This window comes from Coffea arabica, chromosome 6e, assembly GCF_036785885.1.
Source record: "Coffea arabica cultivar ET-39 chromosome 6e, Coffea Arabica ET-39 HiFi, whole genome shotgun sequence".
NCBI classification, from domain to species: domain Eukaryota; kingdom Viridiplantae; phylum Streptophyta; class Magnoliopsida; order Gentianales; family Rubiaceae; genus Coffea; species Coffea arabica.
Window position 1 is genome coordinate 8,443,595 of NC_092321.1, and position 18,950 is coordinate 8,462,544.

General features: G+C 47.7%; 2 protein-coding genes across 2 annotated transcripts; both read left to right on the forward strand.

Annotated features, from left to right (window-relative positions):
• The first annotated feature begins 222 nt into the window (after positions 1-222).
• On the forward strand, positions 223-3,126 carry LOC113697479 (uncharacterized). The gene is made up of 3 exons (XM_072055990.1): positions 223-1,327; positions 1,427-1,995; positions 2,077-3,126. Exons 1-3 carry the CDS (start codon positions 223-225, stop codon positions 2,680-2,682), a joined length of 2,280 nt encoding a protein of 759 aa, XP_071912091.1. The 3' UTR covers positions 2,683-3,126.
• A 10,663-nt stretch (positions 3,127-13,789) lies between these two features.
• Positions 13,790-18,899, forward strand: LOC113696183 (NADP-dependent malic enzyme). Its single transcript, XM_027215559.2, has 19 exons — positions 13,790-14,240; positions 14,802-14,922; positions 15,039-15,113; positions 15,307-15,458; positions 15,546-15,651; positions 15,796-15,861; positions 16,104-16,199; positions 16,296-16,367; positions 16,514-16,597; positions 16,676-16,774; positions 17,083-17,130; positions 17,223-17,276; positions 17,409-17,507; positions 17,591-17,680; positions 17,764-17,841; positions 18,020-18,094; positions 18,187-18,277; positions 18,360-18,488; positions 18,599-18,899. Exons 1-19 carry the CDS (start codon positions 14,089-14,091, stop codon positions 18,685-18,687), a joined length of 1,776 nt encoding a protein of 591 aa, XP_027071360.1. The 5' UTR covers positions 13,790-14,088; the 3' UTR covers positions 18,688-18,899.
• Positions 18,900-18,950: the final 51 nt, after the last annotated feature.

The following is an 18,950-nucleotide window of genomic DNA, read 5'->3' on the forward strand; positions in this document are numbered from 1 at the left end:
ATTCTCATCTGTCCCATTTGCCATTTCCGCTTCTTCTTGTGCATTTCAAGTTATCACGCTCCCTGTGCACTCACATTTCCATTTTCCAGCAACCTCCGGCGTCCTGTGCCCAGATTCCGGCGAGCCTTCAGTCCTTCTTCTGCCGTTCTCAGTAAGTCCTTTCTGCGATTCATCTTCCCCCTCTGCAGTGTCTTTTTTGCCCTCTGCTACCTCCTACTTTTTATGTCGGATCATTCTTCCTCCTCTGTTGCTATAGTATCAGTCCGCCGCAGAGCTCCCCGAATCATCGCTCTTTCCTCGCCTTCACCCTCATCTTCGTCACCATCTTCTCCTCCCCCTCTTTCCCCTTCTTCTGCTTCTAGTCCCAGCTTCCACACCTCAGACCTGCCCGAGCCTACTGACACCATGAGCTCTCCTCCACCCCAGTCTCCTTCATCCCATCCTTTTTCTGCCCGCGCTCTAGAGGAAACGGCTGAGCTCGACGCCTACCTCGAGCGAGAGGCCGCAACCACCTCCCCTCCCCAGTACCCCCATGATTCCCCTGGCAGGGCCCAGGGCGGAGCTGGGGAAGACAGGGACCCCTCTGAGGGGACCTCTACCTCGGAGCAGGGGAAGGATCCCGAATTCTCCTACGGTTACCCAGACCTACAGGAGGCCACCCTATTGCCCCAGGACGTGGCCGAGCTGGCCGAGTCGTACTCCATCCCTCCGGCCTTCGAGCCGAGGGCGGCCGGGCCCGACGACCGAGCCTGCCGACCTCCCCCAGGCTTCGTGGCCATCTACAGGGAGCAGCTCATCGCAGGGCTCCGTCTCCCCATCCATCCAGCTCTGACCAATATTCTGACCTACTGGGGGCTCAGAATCACCCAACTTCACCCTACCTCCATCAGGATCATCACCGGATTCCTGATTTACTGCCTTCTCTGCGACATCCCCTACTCTCTCTCCCTTTTCCGAGCCGCCTTCATTTTTAAGTCCTCCCTTCCGGGGTGGTACTACTTCTCCCGTCGGGGCCCCCAGACCAAGGGAGGGAAAGGGGCCCAGGAGTTGTTCTTCGGCCTCCCCTCCTCCGTTAAGGATTGGAAGGAGGATTTCTTCTTTGTCAGATCCACACATTTTCCCCCCAATGTGTGGAAGGTTGGGGGGGTCAAGGCCGACCCCTACCCAAAGGACCTGGGCTACGAGACCCTCAGCCCGCTGTTGGGCTCCAAGGTGAAGCTCGATGTTACCAGGATCTCTACCGAGCAGATCTCCGCAGCAGGGCTGATGGGGACGTTGTCCGGATCTTCTGGGGAAGTGGCGACCCCCCAGCCCAAACTCGACACCTGTAACGCTGGCTCTGTCCCTGTCTTTATTCATAGCGTATAGATTTTCCCTTTTTTGCCTTTTACTGTCTTTCGTTTGGCTGACCTGGTGTTCATTTCAGTGAGTAAGCTCTCCCAGCTGTTGGGCGCATCTCTCGAGGAGGCCACTCCCGACCCCCAGCCCGGAGCTGCTCGGGGGTCCCCAGGTGGGTCTTCCACCCCGGGGGGCGGCTCAGCCCCCCAGAAGGAGATATCACAACCATCCCCCTCCCAGCAGGCCGCCAGCAAAAAGAAGGCGGCCGGACAGAAGAGGGGCAGAGGGGACGAGCCCTCTCAGGCTGGGCAGAAGAGGCACGCCCTGGTCTCCGCACAGCCTCCTCCTCTTGCGCGGGTCTCCGGGGGACCAGTCCACCTGGGCGTGGGCTCTGCCGGGGAGCAAGTCCAGGAGTCGACTCCCCCGAGCTTGTGGCACTTCCGCCACGTAGCTCCCCTGAAGCCAGGCCAAGCCCCCACGATGCATGACCCCCGCCACTTCTGTCCGTCCTGGAAACTCTCCATCAACGACCGAGCCCAGTTCCCCGAGGTGGCTCGCGAGCTGATGGTGGGATCGGTCCTTCTTAGGGACAGGAAGTGGATGGAGCTGGCCAGCCCCTCCGAGCTCTTGGACGCGTACTACACCGCCCAGGCCCAAGTAAGTATCACCCCTGGGTTAATTTCACCCCCGTGTCTGGGTTAAGTGATGTGACATGCTGATCTGCTCTCTCTTTTTCAGTCCAACGCTGCCGGTGCCGCCTTGGCTACCCGCTTCTCCGAGCTGTCTCCCGACCTGGAGAAGTTGAGGAAGAAGAACCTGGAGGTGGAGAGGAAGCTTTCCCAGGCCCTCCAGGAGGCCAGCTCCCTTAAGGCCAAATTAGACAAGGCCGAGAAGGAGATGGATGCCGCCCAGGTCCAGCTCCCCTCAACCAGGTCGGAGCTCGACCAGGAGAGGGCTGGTGCGGCCAGGCTGAAGGAGGAACATGCCGTAGAGCTCTCCGGCACCGTCAGCCGAGAGCGGAAGAAGGCTGTTCGGGAGTTTATCTCCTCCGATCAGTTCGAGGTGGACATCGCCCTCCTCAACCGGCCCATCCTCCAGGTTGGCTCTACGCGCGCCCTGACCCAGGTGCAGGGCCTTAACCTACCCGGCTTCAACGTGGCGGACTTCAAGGACTACGATCCTGCGGCCGAGGATAGGCTGGACTGGCTCTTTGATGGGTACCGGAAGGGGCATGCCTTGAAGAGCCTGGTCCGCCGAACCGACGTAGGAGCAGACCTAGAGGAGGTTCCCCTGGAGGAGGACGGGTCTCCAGGCAGAGCTGCCGGGAAAGAGCCGGTGGCCTAGGGCGGTGGCCACTCCAGGAGCCCTTTCTGTCTTTTTGTAAGGATGTGACCATGCTCCAGTTGAAAATGCTCTTGGAGGTCCATCCAGGACGGAATGGGTTTCCTGCTTCCGGGCTCCTGAATAGCCTTCACCATACGCCTCTCAACATGCTTGAGGTGTACTTTCAGCTTCCACCCCGGTCGGGCCACCAGCAGGTAGAACAGACATCGAAGGAGATTACCAGCTCGGAAGTTTTACGGTAGATAGGCAGCTCGAAAGCTCTGTAATAGATAGGCTTGCAATGTATACATAAGATTTCGAAGTTATTTTCTTCTTTCCTCGCCCACTCGCAATGCTATGTGCCAACCTCCGGGGTCGAACACCTCACACCTCACGCCCTTGGGGCTGAGTGCTTTAAATATTAAGCGCGTCCTTGCCGACCTCCTAGGTCGAGCAATTCGCACTTCCGACCGAGTACTTTAAGCATTAAGTGCGTTCTTGCCGACCTCCTGGGCCGAACACTTCACACTTCAGTATTTTAAGCATTAAGTGCGTTCGTGCCGACCTCCTGGGCCGAACACTTCACACTTCACCTGCCGACCTCCTGGGCCGAACACTTCACACTTCACCCACCACCCCTAGCCCCCCACTAGGACGTTGAGCGAGGGAGTGCTGAATGTGCTAGTGTAAGGTGCAGGTTTGAAAATTGTAAAATGAAACAAGTACAATGGAAAATGAAAACGAGCTGTGATTGAATGAGAAAACAAAAATCCGGACCTAGAGAACAAGCAACTGGTCATCCTGGTTTTACCTACGCTACAAACAATCGCAAATTGGAGATATGCCATGTCCGAGGTACTTCAGATCCATCCATCTTAGCGAGCTTGCAATAGCCAGCTCGGCTCGCCTCAAGGACCTTGTAGGGGCCCTCCCAATTTGGGTCGAGCTTGTTGGAGCCGTGTACCCGGCTTATCGAGTTCTTCCTCAGGACGAGGTCTCCTGGCTGGTACTGTATGGTCTTTACTTTGGCGTTGTGATAGCGAGCGAGCTGGCTTTTATACTTAGCCATTCGAATAGCCGCTTCCTCCCGCCTGACTTCGAGCATGTCCAGGTTGCACCTAAGCTCTTCCTCATTGGATGTTGCCACGAAGTTCTGTGTTCTGGGTGAGGGAAGACCGACCTCCGCGGGCACCACGGCCTCTACTCCGTATGTTAGGGAGAACGGGGTCTCGTGAGTAGCCGTCCTGGGCGTAGTGCGGTAAGCCCAGAGGACACTGGGGAGCTCATCCAGCCAGCTTGATTGGGCGGACTCCAGTCTAGCCTTCAACCCTTGCAGGACAGTTCGGTTAGCGTTCTCCACCTGGCCATTGGCCTGGGGGTGGCCAACCGACGTGAAGTGTTGGTTGATTCCGAGCTCAGCGCACCAGCTGCGGAAAGGGTTCTCGGCGAACTGGCGGCCGTTGTCGGATATCAGGGCATGCGGAATCCCAAACCGGCAAACTATGCTCTTCCAAAAGAATTTCTGAATTGCCTTCCCCGAGATAGAGACCAGGGGCTCCGCTTCCACCCATTTTGTGAAGTAGTCTATGGCTACCACGAGGTGCTCATATCTTCCCGGGGCTCGGGGGAAGGGACCCAGGAGGTCTATCCCCCATTGAGCGAAGGGCCAAGGATTATGGATGGGAATCATCTCCTGAGCTGGCTGATGACGCAACGAGGCGTGTACCTGGCAAGCTCGGCATTTCCGGACCAGATCCGCTGCGTCTCGGAAGACAGAGGGCCAGTAGTAGCCCAAAAGGTGGCACTTTTTGGCCAACACCCGAGATCCCACGTGTGCCGCATATATTCCTTCGTGGACTTCGCGCAGGACGTAATCACCTTCCCCGGGAGTCACGCACTTTAACCAGGGGGACAAATACGACCTCCTATAAAGGGTACCCCCGATGTAGGTGTACTTGGCAGCCCGGAGCTGGATTCGGCGTGCCTCGGCTTTATTTTCGGGGAGGGCACCCGAGCTGAGGAAGTCAATGAGGGGCGTCATCCAGGTGGCCGAGCTGTCTATAGTCAGGACCTGGACCTGATCGATACTTTTCTGCTTTAGCACCTCCACCCATACCTCCTTGCTCAGGTGGGCAAATGAGGAGGATGCCAACTTTGAAAGGGCGTCTGCCCGCTTGTTCTGGGACCTTGGCACCCGCTCGATTTCGAACGTTTGGAACAAGGCCACCGCCTCTCGTACTTTGGCCAGGTACTTCTTCATAACCTCGTCCTTGGCTTCGTACTCCCCAAGGACTTGAAGGACGACGAGCTGCGAGTCGCTCTTGGCCTGGATCGCGGTTATTCCCATCTGGTGGGCTATCCGCAATCCTGTGAGCAGGGCCTCGTACTCGGCCTCATTGTTGGACGCGGGGAAGTCCAATCGGAGGGCGTAGGTCAGTTCTTCCCCGGTGGGTGAAATGAGTAGCAGACCAGCCCCGCTTCCTTCCTTGCTGGAGGCCCCGTCCACGAACAACACCCAGGGCTCCTTCGGCAGCCGCTCCTCGTGTTGGGGGCTTAGCTCGGTTAGACTCAAGCTAGCCCCTTCAGCAAGGAAATCCGCTAAGGCCTGGGCCTTGATGGCTTTGCGGGGCTGATAGCCGATGTCGTGCTCGGCTAGCTCGACAGCCCATTTGGTCATTCTGCCCGAGACCTCTGGCTTGGTGAGTATCTGACGCAGGGGCTGGTCAGTCAGGACTACAATGCCGTGAGCCTGAAAGTAAGGGCGGAGCTTGCGTGCCGCATGTACCAAGGCAAGGACCAACTTCTCGGCTGGCGAGTATCGTGTCTCTGGCCCCTGTAGAGCTCGGCTTACGTAATACACCGGCCTCTGAGCCCCCTCATCCTCCCGCACCAGGACCGCGCTGACGGCCTCGTTGCAGGCGGATAGGTATAGGAATAAGGTCTCCCCCGGCTCTGGGGCTGTCAGAGATGGTAGCTCGGCCAAGTATGTTTTTAGGTCGATGAAGGCCTTCTGGCACTCCTCAGTCCAGTGGAAGTTTTTCGGCGCTTTCAGTACTCGGAAGAAGGGCAGCCCCCGGACCGCGGAGCGCGAGAGAAACCTATTCAGGGCGGCCATCCTTCCTGTTAGCCGTTGGACCTCCTTCACGCTCCTCGGAGGGGCCATGTCCATGATGGCCTGGAGTTTATCCGGGTTGGCCCGGATTCCGTCTCGGGACACCAGGAAACCGAGAAACCTTCCCGATCTGACCCCAAAAGTGCACTTCTTCAGATTTAAGCGCATCCGGCTCTTCAGTAGGATGTCCAGGACCTCCCGCAGGTCGGGTATGAGGCGCTGGTCAGTTCGACTTTTGACGATCATGTCGTCCACATAAACCTCCATGCTCCTGCCGACCTGGTTTCGGAATAGCTTGTTCACCAGGCGCTGGTAAGTTGCTCCCGCATTCTTCAGTCCGAAGGGCATGGTCCTGTAGCAGTAGGTTCCCTCCTCGGTGATGAAGGAGGTCTTGTCCCGGTCCTCCTCGGCCATCTCTATCTGGTGATACCCCTTAAAGGCATCCAGAAAGCATAAAACGTCAAAGCCCACAGTAGAGTCTACTAACCTGTCAATTCGAGGCAGGGGAAAGCAGTCCTTTGGGCAGGCTTTGTTAAGGTCTGTGAAGTCTACACACATCCTCCAGGTCAGGTCCTCCTTCTTGACCAGGACGGGGTTGGCCAGCCAGGTCGGGTAGTAGACCTCCAGGATAATCTTGGACTCCAACAACTTGCCGACCTCCGCCCTGATCACATCATTTCTCTCGGGGGCGAAACTCCTTTTCTTTTGCTTTACTGGCTTGAAGTGAGGGTCCACGTCGAGGTGATGGACCGCCAGGTCCGTGGGGATCCCGGGCATGTCGTCCACCGACCAGGCAAAGACCTGGGAGTATTCCCTCAACAGAGCTTTCAAACTCTCCTTCTCCTTGGCGGGCAACAGGGCTCCAATGCGGAGAATCTGATCGGGCCGATCCTCCCTTAGGGGGAACTCCTCCATCTCATCTTGGGTGCTTAGCTGCTGGGCCTCATCCCCTGGGATGTAGGGTTCCAAACAGGTTGTCTGGGCGACCACCTTCTCATGCCCCCGAAACGTGGCCAGGTAGCATGCCCTGGCTACCGCTGGGTCGCCGCGCACCTCGGCTACCCCCCCAGGGGTGGGGAACTTGATGCTGAGGTGGAAAGTAGAGGAGACAGCTCGGAGGGCGTTCAGGGCGGGTCTCCCCAAGAACACATTGTAGGGGGACGACTGCTTGACCACCACGAAATCAACGAGAATGGTCCGGCACCTGGGGGCCTGTCCGACGGTGACCATCAGGGTGATCATTCCCTCCGAGCTGATGGGTGGTCCGGTGAAGCCCACCAGAGGTGTCCGGACCGGGGTCAGTTGGTCATCCCTTAATCCGAGCTCCTTGAACACGCGATAAAACATGATGTCAACCGCGCTACCCTGGTCGACATACACCTTCTTCACCCGGTAGTTATTGGTGACAATGTCTATCACAATAGCTTCATGGTTCCCGGAAGCCAAGGGAACCGCATCCCTTGGTCCGAAGGTAATCTCCTCGTCCATGCGCAAGCGCTTCAAGGAGTCGTCCCCCTCGGGGGGAGGTCGCTTGTTCTTCCGAGCCGCATGACTGTCCCCCCCCGTGGGGCCTCCGGCGATGGTGTTTATCACCCCCGCCAGGTTCTGGGTGTCCCGGTCGGGAGAGCAGTCCCGAGGGGCGTCGCGCCGCTCCGGGCGGTCGCGCCTCCGTCCCTCGTGCCTATCTCCGTAGTGGTTGCGTCCAAGCCTCTGACCTGGTCGGCGCACGAACCCCCCTAGAAAACCGCGCTGGATCAGGTCCTCGATCTCCTTGCGCAGGGCCCAGCACCCCTCCGTGTCGTGCCCGACGTCGCGGTGGAAGGCGCAGTACCGATCCTGATTTCTTTTGTTCCGGGGCGTCCCCATCTTGGGCGGCCGATCTCCCAGCCCTTCCGCCTCCATAACGGCCAAGATCTGGGCTCTGGGCCGTGTTAGAGGGGTGTAGGTCTTCTCTGGGAGGGGCGGCGGAGCTGGTGCCCTATCCTTGGAGAGACGGTCGAAGACGTTCTTCCTGACTTGGCCGTCCTTAGATTCAGGAGGGTTTGCCCGTCCTTTCCTGTCCCCGAACTCCCGATCTGATTCCCGTTTCAGGCGGCCGGCCTCCTCTGCATTGGCGGCGGCGTGAGCCCGGGTCAAAAGCTCTCCCAGGTTCTTGGGAGGTTGTTCGACAAGCTTGTAGTAGAGATCCTCTACCCTCAACCCGTTCATGAAGGCGGCCATAACCACCTTTTCGTCCTTATCCCTGATCTGCAGGCTCTCTGTGTTGAAGCGCGTCATGAAGTTCTTCAGGGACTCATCCGGCTTCTGCTTAACGGCCATCAGGTGGGCCGCGTTCTTCGAGTAGGTCTTCGAGGAAACGAACTGGGCGGCAAACTGTCTGGCCAGCTCGGTGAAACTCTGAATAGACCCCGGTGCCAGGCCCTGAAACCAGAGCCGCGCCTTACCCTTGAGAAACATGGGGAAGGTCTTGCAGCGGAGGGCATCCGCGGCGTTTTGCAGACGCATGTGCGTCAGGAAGACCGAGAGGTGGTCTTCCGGGTCGGTCGAACCATCGTACAGCTCGATGTTCGGGATTTTAAACCTCCGGGGTAACGGGTAGTCCTCGATCTCCTGAGTGAAGGGCGAGGCTGCGTAGTTGTCCCCGTACGGTTGTGGTCGCAGGATCTGCTCGAGCTCATCCCGGACGGGCTGCCACTGGGGGGGGTCGCGCGGGCGACTCCTGACAGATCGGGCGGGGGAGCGTGCGGGCCCATTTCGCGTAGGTTTCCGTGGGGAGGGGTCCCTTGGTCGGCTCCCCACGGACCGGTCGTGGGAGTACCTCTCGCTATCCCCGACCACCGAAGCTCGGTGACGAGGGGGAGTCCGCGGCCGTTTCCTCCTAGGGGGCTGGTCCTGTGACCCATCCTCCGAAGGGTCAGGGATCGACTCCTTCTCCTTCTCCTTCCCCTGGGCTTTGGAAGTTGGTGTGCCCCCCGCCTCCTCTCCTCCTTTTGCCTGCCGGATTATATCCTCCAGCATGGGGAGATTCTCTGTCACGAACTGGAGCATCTGCCGTCTCCGGTCTCCTGAGAGGGCCGAGCCCCCAGCGCCCCCGGCCGCTTCGTTCTCCTCTCGACGAGACCCCTCCCCGGCCCCGGCTCCGGTGCTTTCAACTGTTCGCTTGGACCGTGTCCTCGCCATCAACACTAACAATTACCTTTCGTTTCCCACAGACGGCGCCAACTGAAGAAGCGCAGACGCTTCCCCGAGGAGAGCTGACCTGATCAGCTCGGGGTGTCGATGGGAGAGCTGATCCAAGACCTGCAAAACAGAGAAGATGAGCTAACAGAGGGGGCCCTGAGGTGGTCCCCGAGGGCACTCCGACGGTCAATTTAGTTTTCCGGTGAGTAGGGTTCACGGGGATTAACTTAGTCAGAGTGTATTAGCCGAGTAATCAGCGTCCTTTGTACAGTAGATGTGTGCTATTATTTATACCTGCGAGGGAGTCCGACCTCCGCACGATGCGGGACTTGCCCGGTATAGATAGTGTCCCGCACTCTGGGGGGGGACTTCCCCCGACCTCTTCGGGATGGACCTTCGCCTCCCCTGGGAGCCCTAGTCAGTACGGCCCGGGGCTGCTCCCAAGGGTCTGAGGGTCAAGGCCCAGCTCGGCCATTCCTGGGCTGCCGCGTGTCTGGGCCCGGAACGGGGCCTCTGCAGTAAGCATTATTGTTATGCTTATGCTCAGATGAATGTCACATATCTTTAAATTTAAATTTTACTTATATGATATTTATCTAATAATGATAATATATAAACAGTTCGTGTATATAAGATTTACTCATATTTATTTATGATGAATTGATGATGTCAATTCTATGTTCACATTCAGAAAATTGGTTTATTGATAACACGTTGCCTTTTTTTTTTTTTTCTTTCTAATTGAAAGGTGTTTAGTTGTGATTGAGTAAGAATGATTTTTATGTTGTCCCCATTAAAATAAAAAAATAAAAAGAAAAAAAAAGTGTGGGGGATGATTCAAACAAAATGTGGTCACTTTCCTTTTAACTAAGGCTTGGGCATCTACCCATCTAAGCAGTGTGTTGGTTGACTGATTGAATTTTCATCTCTTTTGTTTCTTTTTATTTTTTCGACAAAGGCCCCACTAGAAACTAGAAAGCGAGGGGTTATTAGAACTCAAAGTTGGTTGCAGTTTATTGTTTCAGTTTCCTCCTGTGGCGCCGGGTGGGGCGGGGCTGCTTCTGCATACGAGGGTGGGCCAGGGCTGCTTCTTCATATTATAAAATTAAAGTTGACATTAATCCGATGTAGGCCTGCAAACAAATCGAGCCGGCTCGCGGCTCGAGTCGAGCTCGAGCTGGCTCGAGTTGAAATCGAGCTCGAACTCGAGCTCAAAATATTAAGCTCGTTAGCTCGCAAGCGGGGTATATATATATAATATTTTTTTTTATTTTAAGTATATATATATATTTTTATTTTAAGTATATATATATATTTCTTTATTTTAATAGTAAAATTACATATATATCCTTAATATTTTTATTATTTTTTAAAAAAATATTATTTTATTTTATTTTTTAAAAAATAAAATAATTATTTTTTTTATTTTTTTCGAGCTCGAGCTCGAGCTCGGCTCGAATTGATTCGAGTCAAGCTCTCGAGGTCGAAATTGCCGACTCGTCGATCTCGAACTCGAAATTGCCGGCTCGTCGAGCTCGAGCTCGAGCTCGAGTTCGAGCTTGGTAAAATTTAGTCGAGACTCGACTCGATTAGTCCAAAACTCGACTCGACCCAGCTCTTTTGCAACCCTAATCCGATGCCATGTCAGTCCAGCCCTCCCCGTTTCGATCATGAATTATTGGTGAAAAAAGTCAAGAGTCAACTTGCTGGGCAAATTTATTTTTTAGTTGGATTAATTGACGCGATCGCCGAATCGTATTACTTATTGGGAAAGGGCTACACAAGACTTGTATTTTGTTAAGAAGTATTTTTGTGGATAAAATCTTATATATCAACAACGGCCACGGGTTTCTTCTAAGAGTACATGACAATGACAAGAGGTGAGTCCAATGTTTAGTTGTCTATAAAAAAATAATAATAATAATAATTTTGTATACAAAAATTTTAAACAATTTACCAAATAAGATGAATAAAGTGAACTGCCAATGAGAAAAAAAAATGATAATATTTTGAATTTTACATTAAATCTACTCTTATCTATTTTGTCCGTGATAAAAGCCGCCAGTGTATTATGTAATTATGTATAGCCGAAATCTTCCAATGGTCGGGGCGTTGGGCACGCTTTGGAATAGTATACCAGATCTCAACGTAAGCAACAAATGTTTTTTTTCTCCTCGTTTTGGGAAGGAAGGAACAGAAGTGAATTTCATTTACGACAAATGCGCAAGTGCAGATCTCAACGCAAGCAACAAATTAATATATATATATATAGTACTAAATAAAGTCACCTGAAATTAATATATACTAAAGTACCGTCTAAGCACGTCATGGAAAAAAAAAAAGAATGTACTTTGTCTTTATTCATTCAATTAACTAACTAAGAAGAGCCAACAATCACGGATTCAATCAAGAAATCACATCTGAGGTCTGACCTCAATGAATGTTTCATTGAGTTGTTCGCGTTTTGTTCTTACAAGTTGTTTTCATGAGTATTTTTCTTATCAATTAACTGGTCTCCAACACTTATTTACAATTAGAAGTAATTTATGCTGTGACTTAGATAAAAAAAAAAACGGGGAAAAAAATTCAAAATTTTTACGCGCTAGTACATTTAATATTCAATTAATAAATATTTTTCTTGTAATTAAATAGCAACAACTCATAAAAATCACTAGTAAAATTTTGCTTCGATGCACAACAATAATGTCATTCCGTGCGGTGCCTTCTTTACTTTTCGTTATTAGGTAATCACTCATCCAAAAAAAAAAAAAAAAAAAGATTAACCAAGTTTCTTAAAATAGTACTGATACTGCAGCAATCCAAATATTCAGAAATTAAATTGCAGATATCTCCTTTAAATGTGTACAAATTTCCTTACTATTTGTGCCCATGTTAAGTTCCAACAATTATAATTATATGTTTCTTTATGGTCATTATGTTAAATTCCCTTTACTTTTACTCAATCTCTCTTTTTTTTTTCCTCATATTGGGAGCGGACAAAATGAGAACATCCATTTTCCGCACAGACAACAATTCTGACGTTGACTGGACCGCGTGATGGGCTTCATGAGTCATCGTCGTCAAATTACACGCGCCTGAATCTCTGAAGCGGAAGTCCTTTTTTTTTTTTTTAATTAATGATGATTAGCACTCCATCACATCATATCGGACAAAAGATCTCCGACAGTGGCTCATAATTGTGGAGAATCTTTCTAGATAATCATTATCGTAGACTTGTAGTTGGAGGACTAAAATTTAAAAGGCAGAAAAATGTGGATCCAAAATAACTACTATTAAACATGTTTAATAAGTAGTTAGTTCAACGGTAATAGAAAAGTTCTACTTTGATAATATTTAATTACATGCTAATTTACATGCTAAATAGGATTCATTTGATATGTTGAATGAAATGAATTGGGATCCTAAAACTTTTTATTCGATTAGAAAATAACTATTAGACATATATTTGATAGTTATTCTGAATCGGCATAAAATTTTTCGGATTGTAAATGATCAGCTCGATAGAAATGCAAAGAAAGATCCATCATAGTCTTCCCACTGCTTTGAAAAAAAAAAAAAAAACTTTTCGTTTTGGGTTGGCATATACTGTAGCGCTGATTGAGGTTATCCCAAGGCCTAGGATTATAGATTTTTTGTAACGTTCTTAGAAGCGGGGAAGACCTGATTGACTAATACAACAAGTGGTCGTTGCCATCTGGCTTATATAATTGGGGGATAAGTTGTGGACCCGTCCTGTGGATTTTGATACTCCGGTTCAAAGCTTATGACGTCGTCATGACAGCAATGCAACACAGGTTTTGTTTTCCCGGTCGACGACCCCACCATACAATATCCAAATGTTTGATTATTGGAAGTTGCCAACAGATAGATAAGCTCTCCCCACCTTTCCACAAATAAATTCGATATTATTAATAAATAATACTAGCTGGTGCTACATGAACATTGTAGCGTGTCCGAAAAGAAAGATTTGACCGTCGTCAGGACCAACAACTCGATAAGTTTAGTAGTTAGTAGTGTTTGATCAATAAAAAATTACTACTGTCGATTAACGAAATAACAACACGTCACGATCTTATTTAGATTGTACTTAACGTGGAGTTAGCGGGGTCTACAATTTTAGATAAAATATTTTATTTTTATTGGTCAAAGAATAATAACCAATTTGTCAAATAATTAGCCGGGGACGTGATAAAATTTTGAAGACTTGTTCCTGTGGCATATACTGAATTTGGAGACAATTTAGACTTGGCAGTGGTTTACTAGTGGTAGTCGCGGGTAGGGAAACAAACAAATTGAGTGGATTGTGACCTGACCGATCAAGCAATTGACTCGACTCTGAGTCGATCGAATTCCAGTAGATCTCGAGCGATTTATTTAGCCAAACGAGTTGAGTATCGATCATTTTTAATTAAGATTGATAGTTCGTCGAATCTTATCAAACAGTACATATAATATGTATATATTAGTGTAGAATAAACTACATGTATAGGAATTAAGTTATTGTAAATTTTTAAAATATCTTATTTTCTAATTGAGTTCAATACATCAATTTCCAATTCAAATTCGAGTTCCATTGGATTTGAGTTTGCTCAAGCGCAGATGAGTCAAACTCGGACATCTCAAAAATATTACCGAATTAAGTTTAATCTATAGAATTTCATATTCAATAGTTCGAATTTGAACAGTCCTGGCTGTTGACTAGGGGCTACGTACGTGTGAAAGCGGTGCGGGAATAACTGAACATGGGAGTATGATATAGCCGAAATGTAATAAAACGATGAAATACTTGAGACTTGAGAGGTGTGGATCTGGTAAGTATATACTCCCATATACTACTACGATATAGTACTTCCGTTTCTCTGTGTGCGTGTGTCTATATATACATACATAGAGTTCCCCCTCACGTCCGTCGGGGTAGCAGTACCATTACTTGCTCTGATATTTTGTGTGTGGTAGGACTGCAGAGTATCATAAAGTCACCGGAGTACCTTGCCTTACAGGCTTGCTTAAAGTTTGCACTGTTATTGTTGCTTCGGTGTGTGACTGTGCTTTTTGTTTTTCTGTCCTTTGAGAGAGAGCGAGAGAAGGAAGCGCAAACCAAAAAAAAGAAAGAAATGGAGAGCACGATGAAGGATTTGAGGGGAGGGGAATCGGTGCTGGACATGTCACCGCGCGCAACTGTCGGAGGCGGTGTTGAGGACGTCTACGGCGAGGATCGTGCCACTGAGGAACAACTCGTCACCCCCTGGGTTACTTCTGTCGCCAGGTCCCTCTTCTTTTTCCTTCGCCCAAATTCCTTTTCTTCTTTCCGTTTCCTTTTCCGTCAACTTCTTGTACAACTAAACTAATTGAGTGATGAGAACTACTGCTAGTGTTTTGAATGAATTTTAGTTGGCGTAGTAGATAGGCTAAAATTTTAGTAAGCGATAGTAGTAGTAGTAGTGGTAGTGATTCTTCATGCCTTTTTTTTTTTTTAGTTAGTGATTCTTCATGCTTGTTTCTTCTTTTGCTAAGATTTTGCTGTTTGTTTAACTTCATAATTCAAGGTAGATTCTGAGAAATCTTTGTTGCTTAGTTCCAACAGTTTGCTAAAGTTGAATTTTTTCTTTTACCGATGCTAGTAAAATTTGGTGGATCTGATCATTGTTATGTAAATAAAACAGAATTTAGCCAGATTTTTTACTTTCTGCTGACCCCTTTTTGATTCAAGTGTATTTAAGTTCCTCTCTTCATGCATAATTTGCATGTTCTGAAAGCTTTCGATCACATTAGTAATTGTGTAATGCTTTATTTTGTTAGTGATTTGACTTGACTTGTTTGAGAATAGTGGTTATAATTTGCTGAGAGATCCTCGTTACAACAAAGGACTTGCATTTTCTGAGAAAGAGAGAGAAGCTCATTACTTGTGCGGTCTTCTGCCTCCGGCTCTTATGACTCAGGAACTTCAGGTACTATAATCTGGTCAACTTGGGGCTTGGAGAATTTGCTTATGTTTTATCATGTACTCTGTGCCTTTTGCTTGACAGTTCTTTTTAATCAAGTACTTTTGCTTCTACCTTATCAGGAGAAGAAATTGATGCACAGCATTCGCCAGTATCAGGTTCCTTTGCAGAAGTACATTGCTTTGATGGAACTGGAGGTAATGCAAATTGGCTTCTCGGTTCTAGTTTCTTCTCACTTTTAACTCAGAGCGTTCGTGTGGTATTTGACTCAGAAAATTAGATTTTCTGGTTTTGATGCCAAAGAGTATTGAAGTTTCCACCTTCATATTGTATCTGAGGATGGCCAGTTGATTGTCTGTTTAAGATTTTCTTGCTACTAACCTTTTACAGGAGAGAAATGAAAGATTATTCTACAAGCTTCTTATTGATAATGTGGAGGAACTGCTCCCTATTGTGTATACTCCCACTGTTGGTGAGGCTTGCCAAAAATATGGGAGCATTTTTAGGCGTCCCCAGGGTCTCTTCATTAGTTTGAAGGAGAAGTATGATCTGTGTGGAAGCTATTCTTTCGAAGGTTACTTGTAGGGTATTATTTTACTCATCCAAATTAAATTTTTTGGAGCTTGCAGGGGTAAGATTCTTGAGGTTTTGAAGAACTGGCCAGAGAGGGCAATCCAAGTTATAGTTGTGACTGATGGTGAAAGAATATTGGGACTTGGGGACCTTGGCTGCCAGGTAAAAGCTGAAGTTCAACATATTTCTGCTTTTCTTCTGTGAATGCACATAATTTGGATTTAAATGTGCTGTATTTTCAACAATTCAGTTATGATGCTCGATTGGTTCGGTAGACTTCACTGGACTTGTTTTGCACTATTACAGGGAATGGGAATACCTGTTGGGAAATTGGCTCTGTACACTGCACTTGGAGGTGTCAGACCTTCAGCTGTAAGCATCAAAGTTTCCCTAAGCTTCTCGTTTTACTTGAAAAATATTAGATTAGAAACTCTTTTTTTGCACCATAAAGGGTGTCTGGAGTCATAATCATTTTGCATATGTTGAACCTGAGCAGTAAAGTTAAAGCTTCTATTCAGGTTTGTTGTGGGTACAACCTTCTCTGGTTGATTGGAGTTTTTGAGTGAAATTTGGTCATTTGGATTTCTGTGATGGCTTCGATCTTACTTGTGCAGTGTTTGCCTATTACCATTGATGTGGGGACAAATAATGAGAAGCTACTAAATGATGAATTCTACATCGGTCTCAAACAGAAGAGACCAACTGGAAAGGTGAAAATTTAGTACATTCTGCATGCGTGCTTCTGTATCACCATCTTTTGATTATGGGTTCCTTAGGGTTGACGTGATTTGTACTTTTAATCACAGGAATATTATGACTTCCTCCATGAGTTCATGACTGCTGTAAAACAGAATTACGGAGAAAAAGTCCTTGTACAGGTTAGTCCCCAGACCTGTCAAAAGGTGGCCATATGAGATGATACCATGCTTTCAGGGTGTGTGTGTGTGTGTTCTTTTTTTTTTGCTTTTTTTTTTCAATAATGTAGTTCTGGATAGAATTATTAATTCAATCTCTAACTCTGCAGTTTGAAGATTTTGCAAATCACAATGCTTTTGAGCTGTTGGCCAAATATGGTACCACCCATCTGGTATTCAATGATGACATACAGGTATGTGGATGCTTACTAGTAGAACCTTGTTGCAGGATTCCCCGTGCTTATTTATAAACATGACCTTGTTTATTTCAGGGGACAGCATCTGTTGTCCTTGCTGGTCTTGTTGCATCACTTAAATTGCTTGGGGGGACCTTGGCTGAGCATACGTTTTTGTTCCTTGGTGCTGGAGAGGTAAAGCTCTGGCTTTTGCTCAAACTATTGAAGTGCATTTCTGTATTATGAAGATAAAATGTAAAACCCCATTTTGACCTGTCTCTTCGACCGGCATGAGCACATCTGTATGTATTAAAACAAGTAGAAGATGAAAGGAATGATAATTTAGGCTTACATTTTTTTTTAATCTTTTGGGTACCATAGAGGTGTTTCAACTTTCTTAGTGTATATTTTCCTGCTCTACATGGTTCCCTTGCTGAGACACATGACGCAAACATGTGCAAGATTGAGCTTTCATATCTCACCTAGTTGTCTTGTAATTGCAGGCTGGTACTGGCATAGCAGAGCTTATAGCCCTTGAAATGTCAAAGAAGGTAAGGACTTGTACCTCTCATTCTGTGTACGGTGAGGAATTCTATTCAGCGGGTTATTTGCAGTAATGTTTTATATCCATGCAAAATTGCAGGCAAATGCTTCTGTTGAAGAGTTGCGTAAGAAGATTTGGCTGGTGGACTCAAAGGTCGTAAAATATTTAATGATTTTCTCTTGGACCATATTTTGGTATTGGTCTTGTTGGTTATTATTTTGTACTGTTACATGGATATGATTATCTAGATTCTTGAATATGCACTCATCGGGAATCATATTGCAGGGTTTAATTGTTAGTTCTCGTAAGGAGTCCCTTCAACACTTCAAGAAGCCTTGGGCTCATGAGTGTGAACCCGTTAACAATCTTTTAGATGCTATTAAGGTTGGTTTATTCTCAATACATCTATGCAACCTTTAATAAAACTTTCACGAGCCTTAATCTTTTTTTCATGTGAACTTCATCAGGCTGTCAAGCCTACCGCCCTAATTGGGACCTCTGGAGTTGGAAAACAATTTACAAAGGAGGTCATCGAGGCTATGGCTGCCTTGAACGAGGTTTGTTAATCTCTCTCCTTTCTCGAGGAAATAAAAGCCAGTACAGGCTTAATTCAGTCTCATATTAAATGCATGATATGCAGAAACCTCTTATTATGGCTCTTTCCAACCCAACGTCACAATCTGAGTGCACTGCTGAAGAAGCTTATAAATGGTCTGAGGTGAGATAAATAAAAGTTTTTACTGAGCATTGGTTCTCGTCTTACGGCCATTAGGTCTTGTAAAGTGTTTTTGTTGGTTTGTTTATTTGTGATCAAATTATATGGTAGTGTGACCGTGATTCTTCAATAAGTGATTCTATAACCAAATCTTTCTTTTCAATGTGTGGTATTGGAAAAGGGTCGAACAATATTTGCAAGTGGAAGTCCATTTGACCCTGTTGAATTCAACGGCAAAGTTTACGTCCCTGGCCAGGTTTAATAAATTTCTCATGTTCCTAATTTTGTCACAGTTTCCTTCATTAACCGAGCGGACAGTAATTAAATTATGCTGTCTTGGGAATGCAGGCAAACAATTGCTACATATTTCCTGGATTTGGTTTTGGTTTGGTCATGTGTGGTGCAATTCGTGTTCATGATGATATGCTTCTGGCAGCATGTAAGTATTTGCATGTCGAGGTTTGCTGTCTTGTTAATTGTAGTGTAGTATGTTGATACGTTTAGTCTCTATATTGGAACAGCGGAAGCATTGGCTAAGCAAGTTACAGACGAGCATTATGCACGGGGGATGATTTATCCTCCATTTGCAAATATCAGAAAAATCTCAGCTCATATTGCTGCTGGTGTTGCTGCAAAAGCATATGAGCTCGGTGGGTGCTCTCTACATATTTTCCTATGCGGGGTGCTTAAAAGCCCCTCCTTTTTTCTCTCTAAAACTCAAACGAGATTTGTGCCTAAATGCTGTTTGCTTATTATGTAGGTGTGGCAACACGGCTTCCTCGACCTGCGGATCTGGTGAAGTTCGCTGAAAGCTGCATGTACACTCCAAACTACCGAAGTTACCGGTGATTTCTCAGTTTTTCCTGCTGCTGGTGTGCCTTCATCCAATGGTTTGTCTTATGGATGACTCGGGTGTCACAGTGGTCTCTAATAAGCTGCGACGAAATGTGTCTGTACCCTGCCACGTTATCAGCTGATTTGTTGTAAAAATATGACTCTGTGTTTCTCCTTGCTGTTGTGAGATCAATAAAATATTTTCCAGAGTTTGGTTGCCCTTCAAATCGAATATTGTTGCTCCTTAATTAGTCCGGGGAATTTTTTTTTTTTTTTTC